The sequence below is a fragment of the Thalassophryne amazonica genome, chromosome 3 (genome assembly GCF_902500255.1).
Source record: "Thalassophryne amazonica chromosome 3, fThaAma1.1, whole genome shotgun sequence".
NCBI lineage: Eukaryota > Metazoa > Chordata > Actinopteri > Batrachoidiformes > Batrachoididae > Thalassophryne > Thalassophryne amazonica.
Genome location: NC_047105.1, coordinates 119,143,338 through 119,168,119, shown reverse-complemented (window position 1 = coordinate 119,168,119; position 24,782 = coordinate 119,143,338). Strand labels below are relative to the sequence as shown.

Genomic DNA, 24,782 nt, shown 5'->3' with positions numbered 1-24,782 from the left:
AGCAAAATATGACTGACTGGTTCGAATGACTTCAAAAATGAAGTTACACAGAAGTCATACAATGAATTCAAGCCTCATAAAGACAAACAAATAAACAACCCCCCCCCCCCCCGATACCAGACATTTACATGTTGTACATGAAAATTCAGTAAGGTATGTCTTCTATAATATATTCCAGTTCTAAGGTAGAACTATGCTAAGGTATATCTAAATATCTAAAAAAGGAAGAGTAGAATAGAGTAGAGTAGAGCCACTTAGGTGCCTGGTCTTGAGAACCAGGTATGGTAGGTTGAAAAGCTTTTTTATCCCATGGAAACTCCCCCTACCCACCCAAGCAGCTCAAGAAAATGGACATATCTTAATAATATATCATAAGAAAATAGACATCATGTATATAAGTGATATTTAAATAATAAGGGTAATAAACAATATATACTAGAAATATGGTATATACAGTGGAGAAAATAAGTATTTGACCCCCTGTCAGTTTTGCAGGTTTTCCCACCTACAAAGAATGGAGAGGTCTGTAATTTTTATCGTAGGTACACTTCATAAATGAGAGACAGAATCTAAAAAAAACATCCAGAAAATCACATTGTATGATTTTTAAATAATTAATTTGCATTTTGTTGCATAAAATAAGTATTTGAACACTTGTGAAAATCAAGATTAATATTTGGTACAGTAGCCTTTGTTTGCAGTTACAGAAATGACTCTGCCCTGATAACAACATTAAAGGCAGTTAGATATTTTGACATAATTACAAGTTGAAATAACCATTTAAAAAAAAATCATCATGAGGTTTATTTCACAGAAATCCTACTTTACAGTCACACTGCAGTCATTGTTAAATTATTTCCTGTTGCATTTATAATAAACATTTGTATTTATTTACAGTGTCTGTTTTTCTGGTTGAAATGAGATATGAATAATCTACCAGACTTAAAAAAATATATAAATTTCCATGTTATTTTATTTGTCTAAAAATAAATGTCCAAGGTTCCTTATGTTAAACAAGAAATTATCTAATCTGAAATAACAGGTGGTTTTAATTTACAGATGAAAGGTTTCTAAAGAAACATTTATTGATTTATTTAGCTATTTTAATTACAAATGTTCTAAACTTTTTTTTTTAACAGTAATCAGAAATTTTGAGGTAACAAACAACAACAAAAAACACATTTCCAAGGATTTTTCTTCAGAAAACTGCTCTATAAATGAGCAGTCCTGTGACACGTTTCTGTTTTGTAGAGATCAGTGGTTTCTGCCACTAGTCTTCCGTGTTTTGGTCCGACGCGTCGTTCCTATTGGACAGCGTGAAGCTACGTCACAGGTCAGAGTGTCGAAAGTTGGATTGGGTTGAACTTTGACCGCGTCAGCCTGCCGACAAGTGGCAACGCACGCTCCCATCAGAAGCGTCGCTTTAGCTCGGCTTTTGACGCAACGCTTCTGATGCCTCTAAAAAGCAACGTGTCTCATTGAAAATAATGCTTTTTAGACCGATTTTTGACGCATTTGACGCTTCCGATGTGTTCAGTGTGAAAGGCTCATAACGCCTCACATTCACCAAGATGTGAGGCTGCTGCCATACAAGGTACTCACTACACACTGGGAGCAAGATTAAGGACCTTGCCCAAGGGCCTTTAGTGATTTTCCGGTCAGGCAGGGATTTGAACCGAGGATCCTCTGGTCTCAAGCCCAACGCTTTAACCACTAGACCATTACCTCCCCTGTACGTAGTAGTCGTTGTTAAGGGAAGAGACACTTTTGAGCAGCATCATCATCGGCAAGTGTGCTAAACATTTGGTATCATACTTTTCTGTTCTCTTCTTTTTTCTTCAAACTGTTTACCTCTTAATTTTTGCAAGTAACAATAGCAGTAACAGTAGCAGTACCATAGTAGTAGTAGTAGTAGTAGTAGTAGTAGTAGTAATAGCAGCTGTCTCTTCTTCAGGCAGCTTTACCGTTCCCTAACAGTTCTCTGGATTCCGGGATAGGTGGGAGGTGATAGCTTTGTTGGTGAAGATGAAGTTTTCATTTCAGTCTGAATCAAACCCACACTGGGGTGGGTAATCGGGTAATACACAATAAAATAGTAAAGTCAGTATACATCTTTATTATGTGTTAGCCTCTCCATACTAATAATAAAATTAATAATGATATAGTTTCATAGTGCTAGTAATGCACATTTTAATTACATCCATGGAAAGTAAATCAGTGCACACCATGAAATAAAGTGTGGTGTGCCACAACCCTACTGTGGCAGGACTGCCACATAGAGTGGTTGAGTGGATCCTTGTCATTTGACTGGTGGCTTGTATGTCATATGACAAGTTTCTGTGAAGGCTCTCAGTTGTCCAGGTGGTTTCCATTGTAGAGAAGCTTGAATCTTCGACTGGACTGGGTTGCTTGACGCGAGGACGTTTCGCTTCAAATCACAGAAGCTTCCTCAGCTAAAATTCTTGCTCTGGTAGTCTGACTTCTGTCTTGACTCTTCTAGAGAAGACATGGATTATTCGTACCATTTGCCATTGTGTTTCATTGACCGTTTTTAGCGTTTTGGTACTATATGAAATGTGCTATTGCACGCCCCTACCACCGCACGTGCTCACACTACTGGGGGCAGAGTTTGGTTTGTTGACGGACAACAATTTGAAGGAGCTAATTGATGGTGCTAATTCTTCTAATACACACACACACACACAAAAAATCAAATGCACCACGCTGTAAGCCGTCTGGAGACATGAAGAGCTGTTAGGATGAAGACAATGAAGTTAAGATGAAAAGCTGAACAAATTTCTGACGCGATTTTTCACTGGAGTGAGGAAAGCAGATGATAGTCAGTAGATGGCATCACCGACTGCATTGTCAGGATTGTTGACTGAGAGCAATTTTGGACTCCTATTTAAAGTTCATGTTGGACTGTTGACATCAAAGCACCAGTGACAAACACCAAAATGTAAGTCCCATTTCTGTTGTTTAGAAATTATTAAAATATCAAACAACAAGGATCTATTTTTGCCGTTATACAAAACAAATTAATGTGTTTTCATTCTTTCAATGGAACAAATATTTAATTTGGTGAAAGATGGTACGTTCCATCTTTCACCTCATGAAATACTCATTCCATTGAACGGTCCGTTCCATCTTTCACCTCATGAAATATTCGTTCCATTGAACTCATAAATATTCATTATTTGTATAATGCCGTACCTTTCTCCACAGCAGGACAGTCTGGTCAAGATCCTCTTCACCTCGTCCACCTGCCGCGGCTGATCTCCGGTCCACTTGTCCTCTTCTTCATCAGAAGCTGCCTGGCCCTCCACCGAGCGAAACAGGTGCTCCTCCACTGTACAACACACACACACACACACACACACACACACACACACACACACACACACACACACACACACACACACACACACATGGTATCATTACGACAGTAAACAGCCGTCTCTCTGTTATCATTTTCACTGCTGACAGAAACATCACAGGATTTCTAGCTCTGTAACAAAACAGGAAGAACACTTGTGTGACTTTTCATGACCAGGTGTGTACTCGTCACTCATTACGTAATTGACAAGTCAACAGATTAAAAAGTTGACAGTTGATCTCATGTGTTTCATATTCCTGGAATTCACTTAAATCATCATTATGAATTGTAAAGCTATGACACAGTACAGTAAATCTGCCAAGAGCAGGCCTTAAAAACTGACTGTGCATGAGAGGGATAAGTGTTGGAAGTCACAAAGAGATTTGCTGGTACTCTGGAGGAGTTAAAAGCTTCCATGGCTGTGATTGGTTCGCCAGTCACAGCTTCATGGAAAAACTGAACAGACAATGAAGACCCACTGGGCCTGTGCTTACCCCAGTATACCCTAAACCAGGGGTGGGCAATCATGTGCCATGAAGGGCCGAAGCACTGCAGGTTTTCCTTGCTACCAATCATCTCAGCAGGTGATTTCATTAATGTTCAGGTGTTTCAGCAGGTGATTTCATTGACAACCAGGTGTTTATGTTCAAGGGAGAAGCTCATCAGCAACACACCTGCTGAGGTGATTGGTTGCAAGGAAAACATGCAGTGTCTCGGCTCTCGTTGCCCACCCCTGCCCTAAACCGAAGTATATGAGAGCATACGAAACCCCCTAGCTGGGACGCCAAAGGTTGGTACCCATTTACGGCGAGGTGGACTGGCACAATGCAGATTAAGTGTCTTGTCCAAGGACAAATGGGTAGCGTGACCAGGAACTGAGCCCAGGTCAACACTGGTGCACAGAAGATGCATGCACTTGAGAATAGAGTATCCCACATGCCTTCTAGCATGTTTTCTTTTTAACAGTATCTTTCTCTGTAGCTTAGTGGGACACTTGTGCTATGAATATGCAGATGTAGGTTCAACTTCCACACATGCTGTCTGTCTGCTTGGACAAGACACTTCATCTGCATTGCCTGTAAAAGGGTACCAGCCTTGTCTGGGGTAGCAACCTGCATTGGACTGGCATCCCCTCCCAGGGGAGATGTAGACTGTCATCTGCTTCACGTTACTGTGTCCGGAGATAAACACCGGCACCAGTGGGCCTCGGGATACAGGATGTAGGACTAACCTTCGCTGTTCCACGCCTGCAAAATCTGCAAAAACTCCTTTTAAAGTTTTTACGGTGTCTTGTTCACTTCCCTCATTAGTCTACGTTGTGCACAGTATTTGACGACCGTCTCCTTTAAGTACATTTAACATAACCTACCATAGTCTTTCCATTTTTTTGCTTTCTTTTAATGATCTATCGGACTGAACTCCAAGGGTTATATAACAGTAGAAATGAACTCTTGAGCCCGATATCTGCTGACATAATGATGGAACAGATCACCAGAAACTTGTCCAATTACTTTTAGGGACCACACACAAAAAGGGCTGCACTCGCTGCAATCAATTAATGTGCAAACACATATGGAGCCAACAGGCACTCTGTATTTCCAAAAAGAAAAAAAAACTTTTACTTTTGTCTGGGCTGGTCTCAGCGCGTCCCGTGGGTGAACAGCGGTCATGTTGGGGGTCTGAACAGCACCTCCGTCCCAGCCTGCTGCTGGCACTCAGCTGCTGCTCTGCTCCACTGCAGTTTGGCACGTGTAGTTTTGACACCTCCGACCTGGAAGACAACGCAGTTACAGTTGTTTCACTGTGAGATCCCTTCACGTGCATGACGTATTGGTGCTCGTGTCGATCTGTGCACGTAAGGCGACACTGGTGACGGAGCTAAAACGGCTCCTTAAATTTGTAAAGTGCATCAAAGCGAACATATCGAGTAACACAAGGCAGCGTATATCAAGCCACATGTACAACCACCATGTTAATTTTATAGAAGACTGTGATGTTGTGTGCCAAATGTGGGCGGAGTAATTGAAGCCAGACGCTGTTGCATCTTTAAAACATTCCCACAGTAAAGTGGGTCAGCGGTTGGTGCTCTTACTGTATTCGCTTGCAAAACGAACAGGATGAACAAAGAGAATTTTAAAAGTTTTCCTGCTGTTACGTCAGCAGGTTACGGCAGTTAGTCTGTGTTTGGTTTTCCAGTGTACTGTATCTCGAGCACGTTCAGGGATTTTTTACCGAAAAACAGACTCCAGTGTGTGCGGATCAATCGTTTTGTAATGGTTTGAATTTTCCAGGTTTCTCCTGCCGTCTGCTCTTTTGTGTCGGGGGAAATCCGAAAGGGGGGCCTTTGTAAATCACGGGATAAGTGCTTCCAGATGATGATGTCTTGCAGGGCAAAAAAAAGGAAAATCTCAAAAACCTTTTCAGCAGCCTGGCTTAAAAAAAAAAAGCAAGTCCAAGCAGCACTCAGGCTTACTATATCTTTTCACATGAGGTGGGCTGTGCGTGTTATACTGCGCATACTATGGACATCATGCATCCATGACAGTGCTCAAGCTGGTTCTACATTATCATGTCAAAATGACCATTTTGTGTTTTAAAGACCAATCTGAATGCAATGATGTTTTTCATTGTTGTGTACAGTTTAGTGAAAGAGTAGACTTGATTTACACAAGCTTTTCGCATTGGGCGGCCACTTCTTTATACAATCATCAACCTCTAAACTAACGGTACGGTACGTGCAATTTCCCTCTATGAACTGTGGGTCATTTGAGATGAGATGAGATGGGATGAGATATACTTTATTGATCTCACAGTGGAGAAATTATGTTTACACTCCAATTACCTCAGACAGCAATTAGTCCACAATTATTACTTGTTTACTGTAATAATGGCACACATCAGAATTAAAGACAGCACATACACATTTGACATTGTTTATATGCACTAAATTTGAAGAAGTCCGTTATCCGAATTGAGGCAAGTGAGTGAAGGTCACGCAGCAACCCTGAGTCGTGCCACGGTCAGCTTGGGGGAGTCCCAACCTGGAAGACTCCGTGTTGTAAAGTTGGTTATATTTGCGGACTTTTCTACCAAACGTGTTTGATCTCAACCTGGTATAATGGCAAGTCATGATTCAGCAGCACAAAATATACATGAATCTATTGGTTCGTGATATTGTGACGAAAAGCGCCTCATTTTCATCACAGCAGCACAAATTCATTCTAATTCATTCCGTGATGGCTGCACAAAATTAAAAGTGAAGCGGGGGGGTGGTTATGGTTAGGGTGGGGGGAGTAGGGTGAGTAATGGTGAGTTAAAAAAAACCCGTCACGAAATTTGACTCATTTCGTGACAGGAGGACGAAACAAAAAAAACGTGAGACTGGGCTGTTGATCTGTGATAGAAATGTAATTTGCTGGCACACTGCAAAAACTATTAAAATATGATGGGAGAGGAAAGAGTGAAATCGTAAAAGTGATCAATTACAGCCCTTGCGGCCTCCATCAGTTGACAGATGTGCTTCAGGCTATGGAGAGGGTTCATAGCCATGCAGAGGGCTGTGATCTAAAGCGGTTGTCTTTGGTTCGTCACACCCAGGAATATGTGTGAAACTTAACACCATATTACAGTGCAAGCAACAATTTGTTAATAATCGCTGGCGTTGAATTATGCCCTGCCTCACTTAGGCCCTGGGTCTGAGCACAGTTTGAAAAAGCCTAGGCTTTTAATCAAGAAGGACAATCGCCATCTTGGATTCTCAGACATTGGATTCTGCCAGACATTACGACAATATTAAGACAAAAAAGCAGAACAAGTGATGGATAGCACCCTGCTTTGAGAAGCTTTTTTTCCAGTGAGGGGGAATTGATCAGACCGCAACACCGGACAGAGAGACACACAGAAAAGCTGGTGTTGCAGAGATTTCAGTGTTGCATCTGAAATTCTTCACTTTTGGATATGCACACACACACACACACACACACACACACACACACACACACACACACACACACACACACACACACACACACACACACACACACACACACATACAGTTTGAGCAACAGAGCTTCTGCAAATTTGTCTGAGGTGAGAATAAAATGTGACATAGTGCACTGCTGAAGTTTTATCATTTAGCTTAGCCTTTTAGACTTTAGCTGCAGAATCACTCCATTAAGCCAAGTGAATGTTTTATATTTGTAAACTGTTCAAGCTATTTTTTTTTTTTACTAAATAAAGGTACACAGTTTTTTAGTTATGTCCACCAAGGATGTAATAAATTCATCTATGTTTATACGTCCACCAAGGACATAATTACGAAGCCCTAGAAGTGTCATCGCAAAGCATTTTGAATGTGGAGAGAATGTGCGCATGTTTTACAACATTGTGCGCACGTTTTAACTACAACATGCACTCAGTTTAGTATAGTGTATGCTCATTTTACTATATTGTGCGGTTGCTTTACTAAATTGTGCTCTTATTGTACTATATTGTGTGCACAATTTACTATATTGTCTTCTGATTTTACTATAATGTGTGCTCATTTTAAGCATTGTAAAATGAATGCACAATTTCTAAAACAAGTGCACGATTAAGTAAAACGAGGGCATGGTTTGTTAAAACGAGGGAATGATTTAGTAAAATGAGAGAACAATGAACACCATTATAAAACATTGTGTGCACAATCTACTTAAACGTGGCCACAATTTGTAAAACATGCACTCAGTATATATTGTCTTGACACATGTAAACATCAGCACCGCATGTGACCCTGCTATAAAGAGCAGAACTCCAAGACTCGTTAAGGCTTTTATTGAGCCTTTCACTGGATTCAGGTGTGTTGGAGCAGGGAGACAACTTGTCAGGAAGGTAGATCTCGAGGACTGAACTTGGGCACCCCTGGTATAAAGCATCGTAACATACTATGTCAGTATGCTAGCCATAAGAAAGGGAAAATAAGTGCATTTAAAGTCTGGACTTGAAAGTCTCTACAGAATCTGACTATTTTATTGATGCAGGGAGATCATTCCACAAAGCAGTTGGACGATAAGAGAAAGCTCTGTGACCCACAGACTTTTTATTCACCCAAGGGACACAAAGTAGTTCTGCACCCTGAGAACGCAGAGCCAGGGTCGGTACGTAGGGTTTAATTAGGTCAGCTAAGTAGGGATGTGCCAGTTCGTGAACAATTTTATAGGTTAATAACAGAACCTTAAAACCAAAGTCTGGCAGGATCATTTTAATCCAACTGGAGACCCCTAATGTTGGACTGCAGTAAACCAGAAAATAGAACATTGCTGTAGTCCAATCTAGCAGAGATAAACGCATGAATCAGGGTCTCAGCATCAGCCATAGACAGGATGGGACGAATCTTCGCTATATTTCACAGGTGGAAGAAAGCAGTCCTCCTAATATCTCTAATGTGAAGATCAAAGGACAATGTAGGATCAAAAATTACGCCAAGGTTCCTTAATTTGATTAAAAAAATCTTCAAAATTGTATAATCAAACATTTTTTTCTAATCTAAATGCTGTAGTATAACTAGGAGCTCACTGATGTGTGACGTCAGTTTGGTGGGACTACAAACCATAATGTACATTACCAAGTTTTTATCAAAGCATTTCCTTTCACCGTGGTAATTTGTTGATGGTCCCTGAGCTCCGGTCTCGCAGCTGGCTGCACGTCAAGTTCTCTGTAATTCATAAAGAACGGAGGACGTGTCATTTTGGGGGAAAAAACGGTGTTGGTTGGTTGTAGCTTGTTGTCTGTATGACAACGTTTTGAAGGAGGTGTGTTTTTATTTAAAACAACGATGTGCTTTGAAGGTATTGATTCAGAAGAATCGAATCCTTGAATATCTTTCCAACTCAACTCATAGCCCAAATCTCTGTAGAATAGCTTGTGACAGCGAATGGTGAGAAAATGTCAGAAATTACTTAACGTGAGCACGGAATACATATCTTGAGAGTTCAATTTAGGCCTATAATGTGCTCACGTTTTATTAATTTGAGTGCTCAATTAAAGGAAAATGTGCGCACAAATTACACTATGTAACAAATTTTTATTTTTGTTTTGTTCCTGGGTACACAGTGTGTTTTCCTAACCTGTTATGCCTTAAATAAATAGAAAATAGCTGATATTCCACAGAAACTTTGCTTCTGTGAACAGGACAATGATATTTTGAAATTTGTCTGTTTTCAAGAATATTCTCGATTCGCCTTCACTACTAATGAGTAGTCTTCTAGAATATTCTTTAACTGCTAGAACTGTCCAGAATTTTCTAGAAGTTTCCAGAATTATCTAGAAATTTCAAGAAACTTTTAGAACTTTCTAGAACGTAAAAAAAATAAAAAAATAAAAATAAAATCAAAGTTTGTGCTGAATGTAGTCATTTTTCCATAGACTTTAGACATAAGCAGTTGAAATATAACACTTAGAAGCCAGGAACAAAAATTGTGTTACATAGTGTTATCACAGCCAGAAAAAAACATGTCAATTTAAGTGACCTCTCCTGGGTTCCGTACGTAATAAAATCATAGGCGTTTATTTTTTTGTCTGTCTGTGTGTCTGTCTGTTAGCAAGATTATGCCAAAACTACTGCACAGGTATTGACAAAATTCTAACCACAGAGAGATATTAGACCAAGGAAGACTCCATTAAATTTTGGAGGTGATCCCGATCTGGATTCTGGATCAAGTTTCTGACTTAGCTGACTGTATTTTAGAGAGTGATGCAAAGTCCCGTGTGTACGCAGGGATTTCACTCACAGAATTTCAAACACTTCACCATCAATGCCGGTTGTGGGCCAAATTCTAATGACTTTGATGAAACTAAGACAAAACTTTGTCATGCAGCACACTGATTTAAAATATCACAAGCTCGGGTCAGCAGAACAGTGGGACTGTGGGTAGACATTATGTGTGAACACATGAAGGATCTCATTGTGTGGTTGCCTCATGAAACAATCAAACCAACATTGCCAAAAGCTTTTAAAGAGCACTTTGCTAACACAACCTGTGTAACTGACTGCACACAGTTTTCAAAAAGCAAAAAAACTGGATTCAAGAAGTGAGTCATAGTCTCTTTTATTAAAATAACACAGTTAAGTATTTAGCGTCTGTTTCCCCCTCTGAAATAATCATGTTTTTTTCTGATGCTTATGGTGGAAAATGTGACATGTACATAACACAGATAATTTTTTTTAAAATTTGGAACATATATTGAAAATGTATGGAAAACACTGTTTTCCTTGTATCAATAGAAACACAACTGCAAGTGTCTTATTTCCATCCCTCTTTATTTTCACACATCCAGATCCAGATCCCCTCCACAATTTTATGGAGTCTCCCATTGCCTAATATGTATATGTGGTGAAAACTCTGTCAAAATCCATGCAGTAGTTTAATCCTGTTAACAGACAGACAAATAAATAAATAAATGCCAATGATTTTATTACATACTTGGCAGATGTAATGAATGAATCTAGCAGACTTAAAAATAGACACCTTACTTTTCATGGTATTTTATTTGTCTAAAAACAAATGTCCAAGGTTCCTTTATAATGTTAATCAAGAAATCATCTAAGCTGAAACAACAACAACAGGGAAGTTATGGTTTTAATTTACATATGAACAAAGATTTCTAAATCTTTTTTTTTTTTACTTAAAACTATTTTAAGTTTTCTCATGTAAGAAATGTTTTTTTTTACTTCAAAATTTACAGTAATCAAATTAACCAAGGTTAAAAAATTGTAAGGATTGTATTCAGAAAACTGCTGTGTATTCACATTTCTGCATCCTGTAAGCCCCTTTCACATCGGCGCAAACGTAGAGCGGCGTTTTGATGCATTTAGAGTACGCCTGAAATGCGCACGTATGCAGTGTTTTTCCTGTGTATCGAGAGAGAGAGGGAGAGAGAGAGAGAGAGAGAGAGCACTGTCTTTCTGTCTGCTCTTTTTTCAAGACTTGCTGTTTGTGTTCTCTGGATTTTGCAAGAAATCCATTTTATGAATTGAAAGAATGTAACCATGTTTTCTGATGTGCCATTTAACGGATGGATCCCTGCCGGCTCATGCACACACGCGTGTGGATCTGTGTGGATCATTTACCACAGACTCACGTACATTGGATCACACACGCTGCATGCTGCATGGACCAAACCTGTTCACACGTGAATCTGAAACCTTTTCACACTTGAAGTCATGCTCCTGTAAACTGCTGCCTGGTTTGCACAAACCGGGGTGCAGTTCGCTCTGATCACCGTGCTGGCCCTCAGCAGCACCACTGCTTAGCCTCCCTGCTGTGAACAAATACACAGCCATCAACGATAGTGATGGCACTTAGCAGTGCCACGGCAACAAGGGTGATTGCACTGCTGCAAAGCCTCTCTTTACACAGTAGCGCTCACAAACCGGCTTCTGTTTCTACCACACAACGTTCAGAGCCACCGACTCAGTTTCTACAGTGTACAGCTGTGTATAGATTTGCACACAGTAGCTCAGTGTAGCGCAGACTTACATGAAGAGTTTCAGTCAGGTTTTAGAATTCATCATAGTACAGAAACAGCATTAGTGAAGGTTACAAATGATCTTCTTATGGCCTCGGACAGTGGACTCATCTCTGTGCTTGTTCTGTTAGACCTCAGTGCTGCTTTTGATACTGTTGACCATAAAATTTTATTACAGAGATTAGAGCATGCCATAGGTATTAAAGGCACTGCGCTGCGGTGGTTTGAATCATATTTGTCTAATAGATTACAATTTGTTCATGTACATGGGGAATCTTCTTCACAGACTAGGGTTAATTATGGAGTTCCACAAGGTTCTGTGCTAGGACCAATTTTATTAACTTTATACATGCTTCCCTTAGGTAGTATTATTAGACAGTATTGCTTAAATTTTCATTGTTACGCAGATGATACCCAGCTTTATCTATCCATGAAGCCAGAGGACACACACCAATTAGCTAAACTGCAGGATTGTCTTACAGACATAAAGACATGGATGACCTCTAATTTTCTGCTTTTAAACTCAGATAAAACTGAAGTTATTGTACTTGGCCCCACAAATCTTAGAAACATGGTGTCTAACCAGATCCTTACTCTGGATGGCATTGCCCTGGCCTCTAGTAATACTGTGAGAAATCTTGGAGTCATTTTTGATCAGGATATGTCATTCAAAGCGGCATATTAAACAAATATGTAGGACTGCTTTTTTGCATTACGCAATATCTCTAAAATCAGAAAGGTCTTGTCTCAGAGTGATGCTGAAAAACTAATTCATGCATTTATTTCCTCTAGGCTGGACTATTGTAATTCATTATTATCAGGTTGTCCTAAAAGTTCCCTAAAAAGCCTTCAGTTAATTCAAAATGCTGCAGCTAGAGTACTGACGGGGACTAGAAGGAGAGAGCATATCTCACCCATATTGGCCTCTCTTCATTGGCTTCCTGTTAATTCTAGAATAGAATTTAAAATTCTTCTTCTTACTTATAAGGTTTTGAATAATCAGGTCCCATCTTATCTTAGGGACCTCGTAGTACCATATCACCCCAATAGAGCGCTTCGCTCTCAGACTGCAGGCTTACTTGTAGTTCCTAGGGTTTGTAAGAGTAGAATGGGAGGCAGAGCCTTCAGCTTTCAGGCTCCTCTCCTGTGGAACCAGCTCCCAATTCAGATCAGGGAGACAGACACCCTCTCTACTTTTAAGATTAGGCTTAAACTTTCCTTTTTGCTAAAGCTTATAGTTAGGGCTGGATCAGGTGACCCTGAACCATCCCTTAGTTATGCTGCTATAGTCGTAGACTGCTGGGGGGTTCCCATGATGCACTGTTTCTTTCTCTTTTGCTCTGTATGCACCACTCTGCATTTAATCATTAGTGATCGATCTCTGCTCCCCTCCACAGCATGTCTTTTTCCTGGTTCTCTCCCTCAGCCCCAACCAGTCCCAGCAGAAGACTGCCCCTCCCTGAGCCTGGTTCTGCTGGAGGTTTCTTCCTGTTAAAAGGGAGTTTTTCCTTCCCACTGTAGCCAAGTGCTTGCTCACAGGGGGTCGTTTTGACCGTTGGGGTTTTACATAATTATTGTATGGCCTTGCCTTACAATATAAAGCGCCTTGGGGCAACTGTTTGTTGTGATTTGGCGCTATATAAAAAAAAAATTGATTGAATTGATTGATTGAATTGATTGAAAACAGCGTGCTTTAATCGTCCAGTCCGCTACACAGAAAAAATTAAACATGTTTGATTTCTTCCGCTTACTGCTGCGTTGGGGCAGCAGTACTGAAGTACTCGGCACTGAGGTGCGTAGAGCTCCATAACTCAACGTAGTAGGTACACCACAATGCGCAACTCTGCATTTGTGCCAGAGTGAAAGAGGCTGTAGTCTTCCATGTTTCCTCCTGATGCCGCGTTTCTATTGGATACGCAAAGCTATGCCACAGCGTGCAGCATTGAAAGTTGGATTGGGTTGAACTTTGACCATGACGGCTTGACAACAAGTGTAAATGCGCGCTCCTAGCAGAGCGTTGCAGTTTTTGAAGCATCGCAGCGTGTCAAAACTGTGATATTTCTCATTGAAAATAACAGGTTTTAGAGAGATGTGTGACATGCTTAATGCCCAAACGTGTTCAGTGTAAAAGGCCCTTAACTGCAGTTTTGAAGTTGTGCTGATGTCCACAGAGTGACTATACCCCCAAAGCGCAAGGGGGTGATTTATTGTGAAAATGAGCCTGAGGCTATTGAAGGCGGTTCAAGAACAACACAGCAAGTCATCAGAATGCCAGGAGACCCAGACAGCACTCCAATGTGTCCTTTTTATGCCATTGAAAAGGGATGAATGCTGCAGCTGCACCTGCTCCACATAATGGTACAGAGGCAGATAAATGGCCTGTTTGATTCTCCTACATTCTCCACTCCCGGACACCACACAGAGAGCATGAAAAGGCCAGAGCTCATGCCTCCCCTGAGCCCTGCCTCCACTGGGTGAAGGGTTAGTGGCACTCTGGGAATACGTCTGCAGGGCATGCTGTTAAACTGAAAAGTCTGAAACTTTTATACTTCGCACAATCGCATTTGAGTGTCGCGGAAACGTGTGTGAATGCAGATAGGCTGACACAGGATGAATAACAAGATGACATAAAAGCTGAAGTGATTTTCTTTCTGAATTTACGAGCACAAAAAGAAGACGGGGAGCTGAAAGAGAGTGTTCACGTCTTGTGAGGCTTGAAAAACACATCGGTCATTTCGTGAACAAACAGTGACTGTTTGCTTCTTCCTCCAGATGGTTGGTTCAGCCCCTCCTCATTTCTTTTTGCTCCTCTGTCATTGTCTAGGCCTTTGGTCCACAAAGACAACAGCGACTGATTTACAGTGCATCCGGAAAGTACTCACAGAGCTGCACGTTTTACACATTTTTTTTAAATGGCACAGCCTTATTCCAAAATGAATGAAATTCATTCTTTCCTTAAAATTATCCACACAATACCCCATAATGACAATGTGAAAAAAGTTTTAGTTTTATTAATTTTTGGAAATTTATTAAAATCACATGCACTTGAGTATTCACAGCCTTTGCACTGAAGCTCAAAATTGAGCTTAGGTGCATCCTGTTTCCACTGATTGTCCTTGAGATGTTTCTTAATTGGAGTCCACCTGGGGTAAATTCAGTTGATTGGACATGATTTGTAAAGGCACACACCTGTCCACATATAAGGTTCCACAGTTGACAGTACATGCCGGAGCACAAACCAAACATGAAGTCAAAGGAATTGTCTGACTTCCGAGACAGGATTGTCTTGAGGCACAAATCTGGGGAAGGGTACAGAAACATTTCTGCTGCTTTGATGGTTCCAATGAGCACAGTGGACTCCATCATCCAAATGTTCGGAAAATGTTCGGATCCACCAGGACCCTTCCTAGAGCTGGCTGCCCGTCTAAACTGAGCGATCGGGGGAGAAGGGCCTTAAGTCAGGGAGGAGACCAAGAACCTGATGGTCACTCTGTCAGAGCTCCAACATTCCTCTGTGCAGAGAGTTGAACCTGCCAGAAGGACAAGCATCTCTGCAGCAATCCACCAATCAGGCCTGTATGGTAGAGTGGCCAGATGGAAGCCACTCCTTAATAAAAGGCACATGGCAGCCTGCCTGGAATTTGCCAAAAGGCACCTGAAGAACTCACCTGAATTCACGAGAAACAAAATTCTCTGGTCTGAAAAGATAAAGCTTGAACTCTATGGTATTAATGCCAGGCATCATGTTTGGAGGAAACCAGGCCCCATCCCTACACTGAAGCATGGTGGTGGCAGCATCATGCTGTAGGGATGTTTTTCAGTGGAAGGAACTGGGAGACTAGTCAGGACTGAGGGAAAGATGAATGTAGTAATTTACAGAGACATCCTGGATGAAAACCTACTCCAGAGTGTTTTTGACCAACTCTGTGAACATCCTTGAGTGGTCCAGCCAGACCCCAGACCTGAATCTGATTGAAAATCCCTGGAGAGATCTGAAAATGGTAGCATCCTCCATCCAACCTGATGGAGCTTGAGGGGTACTTGTGGCATCATATTCAAGAAGACTTGAGGCTGTAATTGCTGCCAAAGGTGCATCAACAAAGTATTGAGCAAAGGGCAGTGGTGTCAAAAGTACACACATGAAGCCACTGAAGCCAAGAGTAACGAGGCTGTTTGTTTTAAAAATGTAAGGAATAGAAAGTACAGATACTTGTGTGAAAATGTAATGAGTAGAAGTCAGAAGTAGGCAGAAAAATAAGTAATGGAGTAAAGTATAGATACCTAAAAAGTGTACTTAAGTACAGTAACGAAGTATTTGTACTTCGTTACTTGACACCTCTGGCAAAGAGTATGAATACCTATGTACATGTAATGTCTTTTTTTAAATAAATTTGCAAAGATTAATTAAAAAACTTTTTTCATGACATTATGAGATGCAATGAGTAGAATCTTGAGGGAAAAATGAATTTCCTCCATTTTTGGAAAAAGGCTATAACAAAATGTGGAAAAAAGTAAAGTGCTGTGAATATTTTCTGGATGCACTGGTCACTCTGGCATTCATCCACACTAACACCATCCAGGTTTTTATGTAATCTACACAGTCCTTATTCCTGTGATCATCTCCTGGCCGAGTCTCGCCCTCTCCTCTGTTAGAAAGTCTGATCCAAAGAAATCACAGATGTGTTATGTAACAACACCCACACAGCTTAAGTTTCATTTTCACGATGGCCATGAAGCATATTTCTGTTTGGATGGTGATGGAAATATGAAAAAGCTTTGAAAGGGATTTTCTACATGAGAAACACACATTAAAAAGCACAACTATAAGCTGACATAGAAAACAGATAATAAAGTTTGTATCCTCAAATACTACATGGTCACTGAGATGATGCGTCCATAAAAAACATCTGAGCTACTTTGTAAGAAGCAACCTGTTTATGTGCTTGTTGCTTTAAATGAATAGGAGCTGATGCTGACTGTGTAAAATAAAGCAATTATTTTCAGAATCAGTTACTTGATCAATCATTTTCTCGATTAGTTTCCAGACTAAGTTAATGTAAGAACTTAAAATGCACAAAATTAACAAACAGCAAGAATGCGACAAAAATTAGACCTTATGACACTAACAGCAGAAATCAAAAGAAGCAGATTAAAATAAACTTAAAACTCACTGATTATAAATAGCAGAAAAAATTATGTTATTAGCCTGAATTGAAAGATTTCAACCAAGGTTGCTTGCCTAATACCTGCTGGAAACTGTCCCATAAAGCTGTAGCATGATAACCAAAGAATCTCCAACCTGCTGACTTCTTTTTCACCCTGGGAACAAACAAACAACAGGCCTGCGTCCTGAGACTACAAGGTATGTGCCAGCACATAAGGCTCAATCATTTCAGCAAGATAAAGAGGAACAAAACCATTCAGTATTTTATTTATTAACAGCAGAACTTTGAAAACTGCTGACTTTAAGGAATCCCAACATCCCTCCAGCTTTGCACTATGAGACACATAGCCTGAAAACCAAACAATTACATTTACATATCATTGACACAGCAGTGGCACTTGATCCTACAATTCTGTATATAATCGTATCAAGAGATGCTATTTTTACAGACAATAGGAGCAGACCAAGAAACAACCCCTGAGGTACCCCACACTTCACTGTGAAAAAGTCAGACATAGTGTTCTTGTTGAAAAAACAAACCCATAGGTACAACCTCAGCCATGAAAGTATTTGACCAGAAAATCCACAATAATTTTCATGTCTCTCCAACAATATGCCATGATCAAAAGCAGCACTCAAATTCAATAGTCGCAGCAGTGACACGGAACTATGCCTCATTCCATTTATTTTCGAAGTGGTAACCTGTGACTGGGAATGACATCACTCCCAAATTCAATGCGTTCTCATTTCCATACAACACTGCAAGTCAGGAAATTAGCTGGACAACTGCGAGATTTTGTAGAATAGAGTGCTACACTATGAAAATAATCAGGGCATTCTCCTTCAAAACCTCTGTTTTATTGCTGCCTTAAAAACATGAGTAATCTCAACTTTAAAATATGTTACACTGGTCTACAGCCAAAATGCTCTGAAATAAAGATAATCAAACTTTACAAATTTTGGGGCACGAAGAATGAAAATCTTGTTTGAAATTGCTGATTGGATGTAGTTTTAAGAAATGCTACAACTGTGCTACTAAGGATTAATATATAACCCTTTTGCTGATTTTTAAAGTGTTACAAAAAGAGAACAGGTGAAATATACAAACAGTCAGAGAAACATTAAAAAAGACCTATGTTTATGATTTTTCATGAAAACTCTACTGTTAACACAATATAATTTTGTAGACACAAAATGTAAAACCTTGTATATCTTGAAAACAGTAGCCAATTAGCCATTATTGTCATATTTGAATTTAACATGCCAAAATCTATAATAAATAGCACATTTTATTTCTGAAGTAGACAACTTCTAAATATTTGTATACCAGTGTTATTAATGCAAAAGGCAATAACTTAACCTTTTGTGATGAAAAAAATTACTTTGAAGTTGAGTTTATATATGTTTTTAAGGCAGCAAATAAGCTTAAGTTTTTAAGTAGAACCACCTTGATCATTTTTACAGTGCATAAAAATATACTCATGGAAGAGGACCACATGGCATAGACATGACACTCGAGTTTTAATTTACTTCTCGGTTTGTAGAGCGGTGTAGCCAGTCATGGTTGTTATCAACATCTATTGGGTTAGCCAGTATTATTGACATCAACACATTATGTAGTATTTGTCACATAAATATATCATAACAACACGTCCATAGGACATAGGACACAAAAGGAAATGATTAAAAAACAAAACAAAACAGTAAAGTCCATCAAAGATTTTACAGCTTTGACTCCAGTTGATGCACAGAGTTGGGGTATGTGGTATTTGAAGGAGCTGACAGGCATGTCTGGGGGGCATAACAGAGAAATTTCTGCCTGTGAGTCCACCTGGAATGTGCCATTATTATCTACAGCCAGCAGCAGATTGATAACCACTAAGTGATGAACGAGGGAGAACGAGTGGTGAGTTACAGTGTGTCCTAAATACAGACTGCAGAGGTTCAAAAAGATTACTATCCAACAAATATGTCAGCAGTTGATTACTAACCACGATAGAAACTCTAGAACAGAAACCAGATTTTGCCAAAACGCCAGGCTCCAAGCAGGAACTCACTGGCCTTAAAATTACGACATGTCTCTGAAAAACAGACATGGAATAACTTTTTCTATGTGCAGAGCAAAGACAGACAGAACCAACCAAATCAATGGGAAAAACACCAGAAACCACAAAAGACATTTGAAACGATCATGATGAAACAGGTGATAAAGATAAGCCAACAGACGTGTGTGGGGTGCAATAAACATTAGCTTAGCTCAGCGGTTCTAAACGTTTTTAGGTCATGCACCCCTGTGTACATCCCGTCTAAGTTAGCGCCCCCTTCGCCGCTATGTTTCCCCTACTCCCATAGCAATACCTAGTGTTCAAGTTCATCCTACACAAGGAGTCACTCAAATGTCAGTTTACACAGATTTAAACAAATACATTAATGTTCATAGTTCGCCATTTCAATTTTTAACTCATTTATAGTCAACACATTAAAAAAAAATTAAAGGTGAGAATGGGTGTCTCTGATCTTGTCTTTTTCAAGAGAACCTCTTCAGTACAGCCATAACTACACTCCATTCAGAACTGCGGTGTAGATTTATACGCATGGACTGTAGGCTACTCTTGGAAGTGTAAAAAATCTAAAGTCATTTTCTTTGTTTTCACATTAGTATGCGTATATCCATCAACTCAGGTATGCAACGACACTGAAAAAAGGAAAACATAACTTAAATATTATTACGTATCTAAGTTATGCCCAAATAACAATTTTCTTGTTTTCACTGAAAAACAGGCAAATGGTTTGCACACATTCTAATCATATGCAACTGATGTACATATTCCTTTTGTAATAATACACAAAATGAAAATATGTAATTTTACATATTGAGTGAAAATGCTGTATATTATATAATGCTGCATATACAGTATATCAGTGTATATTACCATTTTTTGAATGATTCAGATAAAATGATACTGAATAAAGACTGCATACTTCATATCGAATTTAATTCATCCAATCATTCATTCATCCCATTTACACTGCTTTACTTTTTTTTTGTCCGAGCTGCTCAGGTTCACTATTCATTCACTGTTGTTGGCTTTTATACCACAAATAACTAATGCAGAAGGATTTCAGGCCCAGCGAAACATGACACATGCACAAAATGTCATAGCTGATGTTCCACCACAATGCAAGTAACACACTTCATCTTAGTCTTCCGAAGTAACCTTTCATTTGACACAAAGTAATCCCAGCTGTATCCAGGACACAGCGCCAAGATGTTGCCACTGTGTCAACATGACATCGCGACAGTCTGCATATCACAGAGGGAAGCACACTAAAACCTCCTCTGAACTTAAGACACACTGTATTTTTTTTCTGATCTTAACTATATCCATGTAGCTTTTCACTTCCAATCTGATCCCAATACCCGAATTTGGATATCTGCCGATACTGATACTATTCTGATACCAGAGCTCTGTTTGCTTTAACCCTGTGGGGCCCGAGGGCATTTTTTGGACAGTTCACTTGCCTGGCATAAATGTTTTATTATTGCTGTTAACAGTTTTCCCTGCATCCCACAATCAAGTTTTATGTCTCTTTTTTCAGGACAACCTAAGTTTTATGTCTCTTTTTTCAGGACAACCTATGCTTTCAGAATATATATGTTTTTGTTGTGTTTTATAAGTGTAATAAAGGTTTACAATCAAAAATAGGCAAGGAAAAAATAAAGCAAAAAATAATTTTCCACACACATTTATTCAAAACACAGAGCAAACTATAATAAACAGCTGTTTTGACACTTTATAAAGGTAATTTGAGGTCTTGTGTGAAAGACTGTACAACAAAAAGGTTCAAACAATAAACACAAATGCACAAATTTTGAACAATATATACAAAATGGTCTATGCGTTTTGTTGTCCATTGATATGGAAAACAGTGCTTTACGCAGAGAAAGCAACAGAGTTATCCAGTAACATTCACATGCAAACTAGTGGAGCAAGCCTGATAGTTACACACTCTTTGTTGGAGCACGTGAGATTGTCATCAGAGGCTCTCCGTCTGCTTTCAGTGATCGCTGTGCATAATGGCGCAGGGCGCATTTGGAGCCCAATAGTATGTACTCATTGCAGCACCCAGGGGGCTGTTCAAAAGGGCCAACTAGTAACATATCACTCTTGAAAACGATCTTTGGCTTTTCACATGATGTAAATCTGCCCTACGATTGTATTTTGGAAAACCATGTGACGGTGAACCAATTCCGATTGGACACTCACATTGCGCACGTCATCACACAGCTTCTATGAGGAGTACAAAGATGGCTGACGGCTGGCTCGAAAGTCCCCGGAGTTAACTTTTCAGCAAAAAAAAAAAAAAAAAAGTAAATTTCTATCTCAATTCTATCTCAAAAAGTTATTTATAATTTAGTAAAGCTTGGTCTTAGCCATCGTATACGACAGCGTCGGCCCCAGAGGGTTAATAGTATTATTGTCATTATTGTTGATATCATTGCAGTTTCAGGATGAAGTGGTGTAGAGTGGTGTAGATGCCTAGATTTGATGTTTTGGTGAAAGAATTAAGTACTTTTATTTATTGTTGAGTCAGTGGTTGAAGTTCCATCTCTTGAACACCAGATGGTGTTACAAAAAAATTGTAAGTTTCTGCAGGATGTAATGAGTGCTATTACTACTAAATTATTCAGTCACCACAAGCTTCTATTTGCTCAAATCGAACATTCCACCTGAAAATGACCATAAATACCCGTTTTCACCTTTGACAACTTTGGTTTGAGCCCTTATTTTAATTCAATAACAGGAAAATACAAAATGTATCCACTGATCAACAGAATGTAATACAGCTGAATGCAGATATTTCCTTCACCATATGCACAATGGAAATGCTTTTGTATGTTGAGAGGAATTGACATCAAAATCAAGATAATACAACCAGTCTAAAAGTCTGCTTGAGTGGACCTGTGATAAGAAAAAGAAAAAGTGTGAAGAAAAAGTGGTGATGCGGTGGGAAAGTGGACAGTTTGTTGATGACCCAAAGCTCAAACGTGTCGAGGCGGTTTTGCAGGCAAGAGAACAGAGCTACTGTTGTTAGCTGTGTAGGCTAACACTTACAGACACGACCTCCGCCATTCGCCTCATCTTCCCTTCTCCACTGTGAACTGAAAAAAATGCATTTTTTGCGACTGCTTCGATGATTGCAGCCGAAAACAAAACATTACACCATTTATCCGTGTGACGTTATGCAGTGGCTGTCCCACTGATCCCGCGATATCACGCAGGTTTCAAACGAGACTACGTTGCCCTGTTGTCTATACTGTTGGGTTACAGTTCATGAGAAGTTAACGATAATGTCATCGTCACTCGATAGAGTAAAGAGAAACAACCCAAATGGCACCACAGCCCTGCAACTGTTTATCCTAAATTCATATGAGTTGACCTCATTACTTTCCAGAAAAGATTCAATTAAACTTCAGGCACACAAAAAAAAAAAATAAACTAACAATATTTCAACATCCTCCTCAGGCTTGCAGGCTTGTGTACTTGCATTCACTTTTGTGCACATATGTGTCTTAAAATGATTTGTGATCAGGCGCAGCACTGGTGCATTTTTATTGTGAGGCAGCAGAAAGGAATTACACCAACAACACATTGAGCGCAGAGAATTTCTGCTATTTATCCAATGCAATATTCTCACATATGCTCACAGAATCACAACCACAAAAAAAAAAAAAAACTCATCGGCACGTATGCGCACACACACAAAAGCTCAAACTGACCTGTAAAATCACCTCCAAAAAAGGAATGCTCAGACATAACCTCACCCCTGAAGCACCCTGCAGGTTGCGTTGAACACTTGTGTGTGCCACACCTGTAGGAGTCTCCCGTGTATTCACACAACAGTGTTTCTGCTGCTATTCTGTTCAGTCTGTCCACGTGATTTATCTTTGTTACACTGTAAAACCTTTAATTACACACTGCATTTTGTGTGACCATTTTTAATGTGGCTTTTACAGTGCCCATTCAGTTTGGACTTTTTTTATGTATGTGTGTGTGTGTGTGTGTGTGTGTGTGTGTGTGTGTGTGTGTGTGTGTGCATGCATTCTAATCATCTGACAGCACACATGTCATATCATAATATATAAACTTAAAAATATTAACTATAGAAATACATACAAACTCACTTGCTTTGATTACTCCATATCCACTGGTGGGCACAGCTAACCAAAAAGTTAGCTTTGATAACCATTAATCCAATAACTGAAAAGTTATCTTTTATGACGATAAACCGATAAACTGCTAAAAAATTTATCTTTATTACAGATAACTGATAACTTTTAGTATTGATTTAGACGCGGCCACATCAGATCACACTGTCGGCTTCTGATAAACCAGTTTCACTTTAAACACCGCAGGGGCTGCTGGGTAAACTCAAGGATCACAAACACACAAGAACGCATGAAAAATTAATGAATAAAAAAAAAAAAAACCCAAACACTGTCATCATCTTTCAAAAGCAGTAAAACACAGTATTAGAAGTTACAGTTTATCTCAGTATTAGATACACCGTCATTTATGAGCTAAAAGCTGCTGCTTTTTTCACACGCTTTCAACCCTGTGGCTTAAACAACTCAAATATGTCCATTATTGCATTGATTGGCAGAGTAAAATACACGTAGTAAATATAAATTCTTCCCTGTTAGTTTCAGTGGCATTCATCTGAATAAATAATCGTCCTGAGATGATCCAAAACGGTCTAAATGGTGAAGAAACGTCCCTCTGCACACAGCTGTGCCGTGAGAGTTCCTCTCTAAAACCGAGTCTTGGTGATACCGTCATCCACAAAGAATTTAAATAATGTTAAAATTAGTCTGTTTTGTTTTTGTGTCGAGCGGACGATAACGCTTCTTTTCTTCTTCTTTCGGATCCAGTGGCGGACAGCACCATCTTAAGGTGCATTTACTGCCACCTACCAGGTCGGTGAGTGATCGCTGAGATTTTACAAAACCTTAACTCCTGGCAGCCATAGTCATTTGTTTAGATATGATGAAGTAATCCAGTGTCCTTCAGATAATTAAATAATTCTTTTTGCATGATGTGTGATGGGTTTTGCAGCAGATTTCCAAGGGACATCACTGTAACGTCCAAAGTGAACTACACTACCCACAATGCTCCCTGCGTCGACCAGCCAGGTTTTGCACTGATGCAATGATGATGTCATCAGCAAGCGACATCCAGTCTGCCATATATAACACAACAGATGGACTAAAATGTTTGATTTTAGGATTTACAAACATTTCTGACCGTTAATCTTTGCTCACTTTACCAGCAAAAAAACATGTTATCGGACTGAAAGTTATCGGAACTAAATTTATCAGAAGATAATTGGTCCAGTGATGGTTTTAAAACTTATCTGAAAAGCTAATCCGCTAGCAAAAACATCAGCTTCGATAACTATCTGCTATTGGATTAGCTGAACTGTACCCATACGTGTGAGACTTTCATTACTATGGACACGGATTTGGATTAGATGACAGATGAGGACTAAAATACAGACACAAAAATGAAATCTGCGCAGTTGCTATGTATAAAACGTGGACAGCTGTTCAGCAAGGTCAGAGCTGAATCAGACATGCTTTAAATTCAATTTCAACTGGTCGTCTGAAGAAAGCCTAAGAGACTCCGTACAACCCCTGCATGCTACGTGCATTACATTTATTATACATCAGAATAT

General features: G+C 39.6%; 1 protein-coding gene across 1 annotated transcript in view; it reads right to left on the bottom strand.

Moving 5' to 3' along the window:
• efcc1 (EF-hand and coiled-coil domain containing 1) overlaps nucleotides 1-24,782 on the bottom strand; it is a 59,819-nt gene that overhangs the window by 12,673 nt on the left and 22,364 nt on the right. The window contains exons 3-4 of the mRNA XM_034167375.1: nucleotides 4,999-5,147; nucleotides 3,214-3,349 (exon numbers count right to left, since the gene is read on the bottom strand). Coding sequence (XP_034023266.1) covers nucleotides 3,214-3,349; nucleotides 4,999-5,147 — 285 coding nt within the window. The remainder of the gene's footprint in view (nucleotides 1-3,213; nucleotides 3,350-4,998; nucleotides 5,148-24,782) is intronic.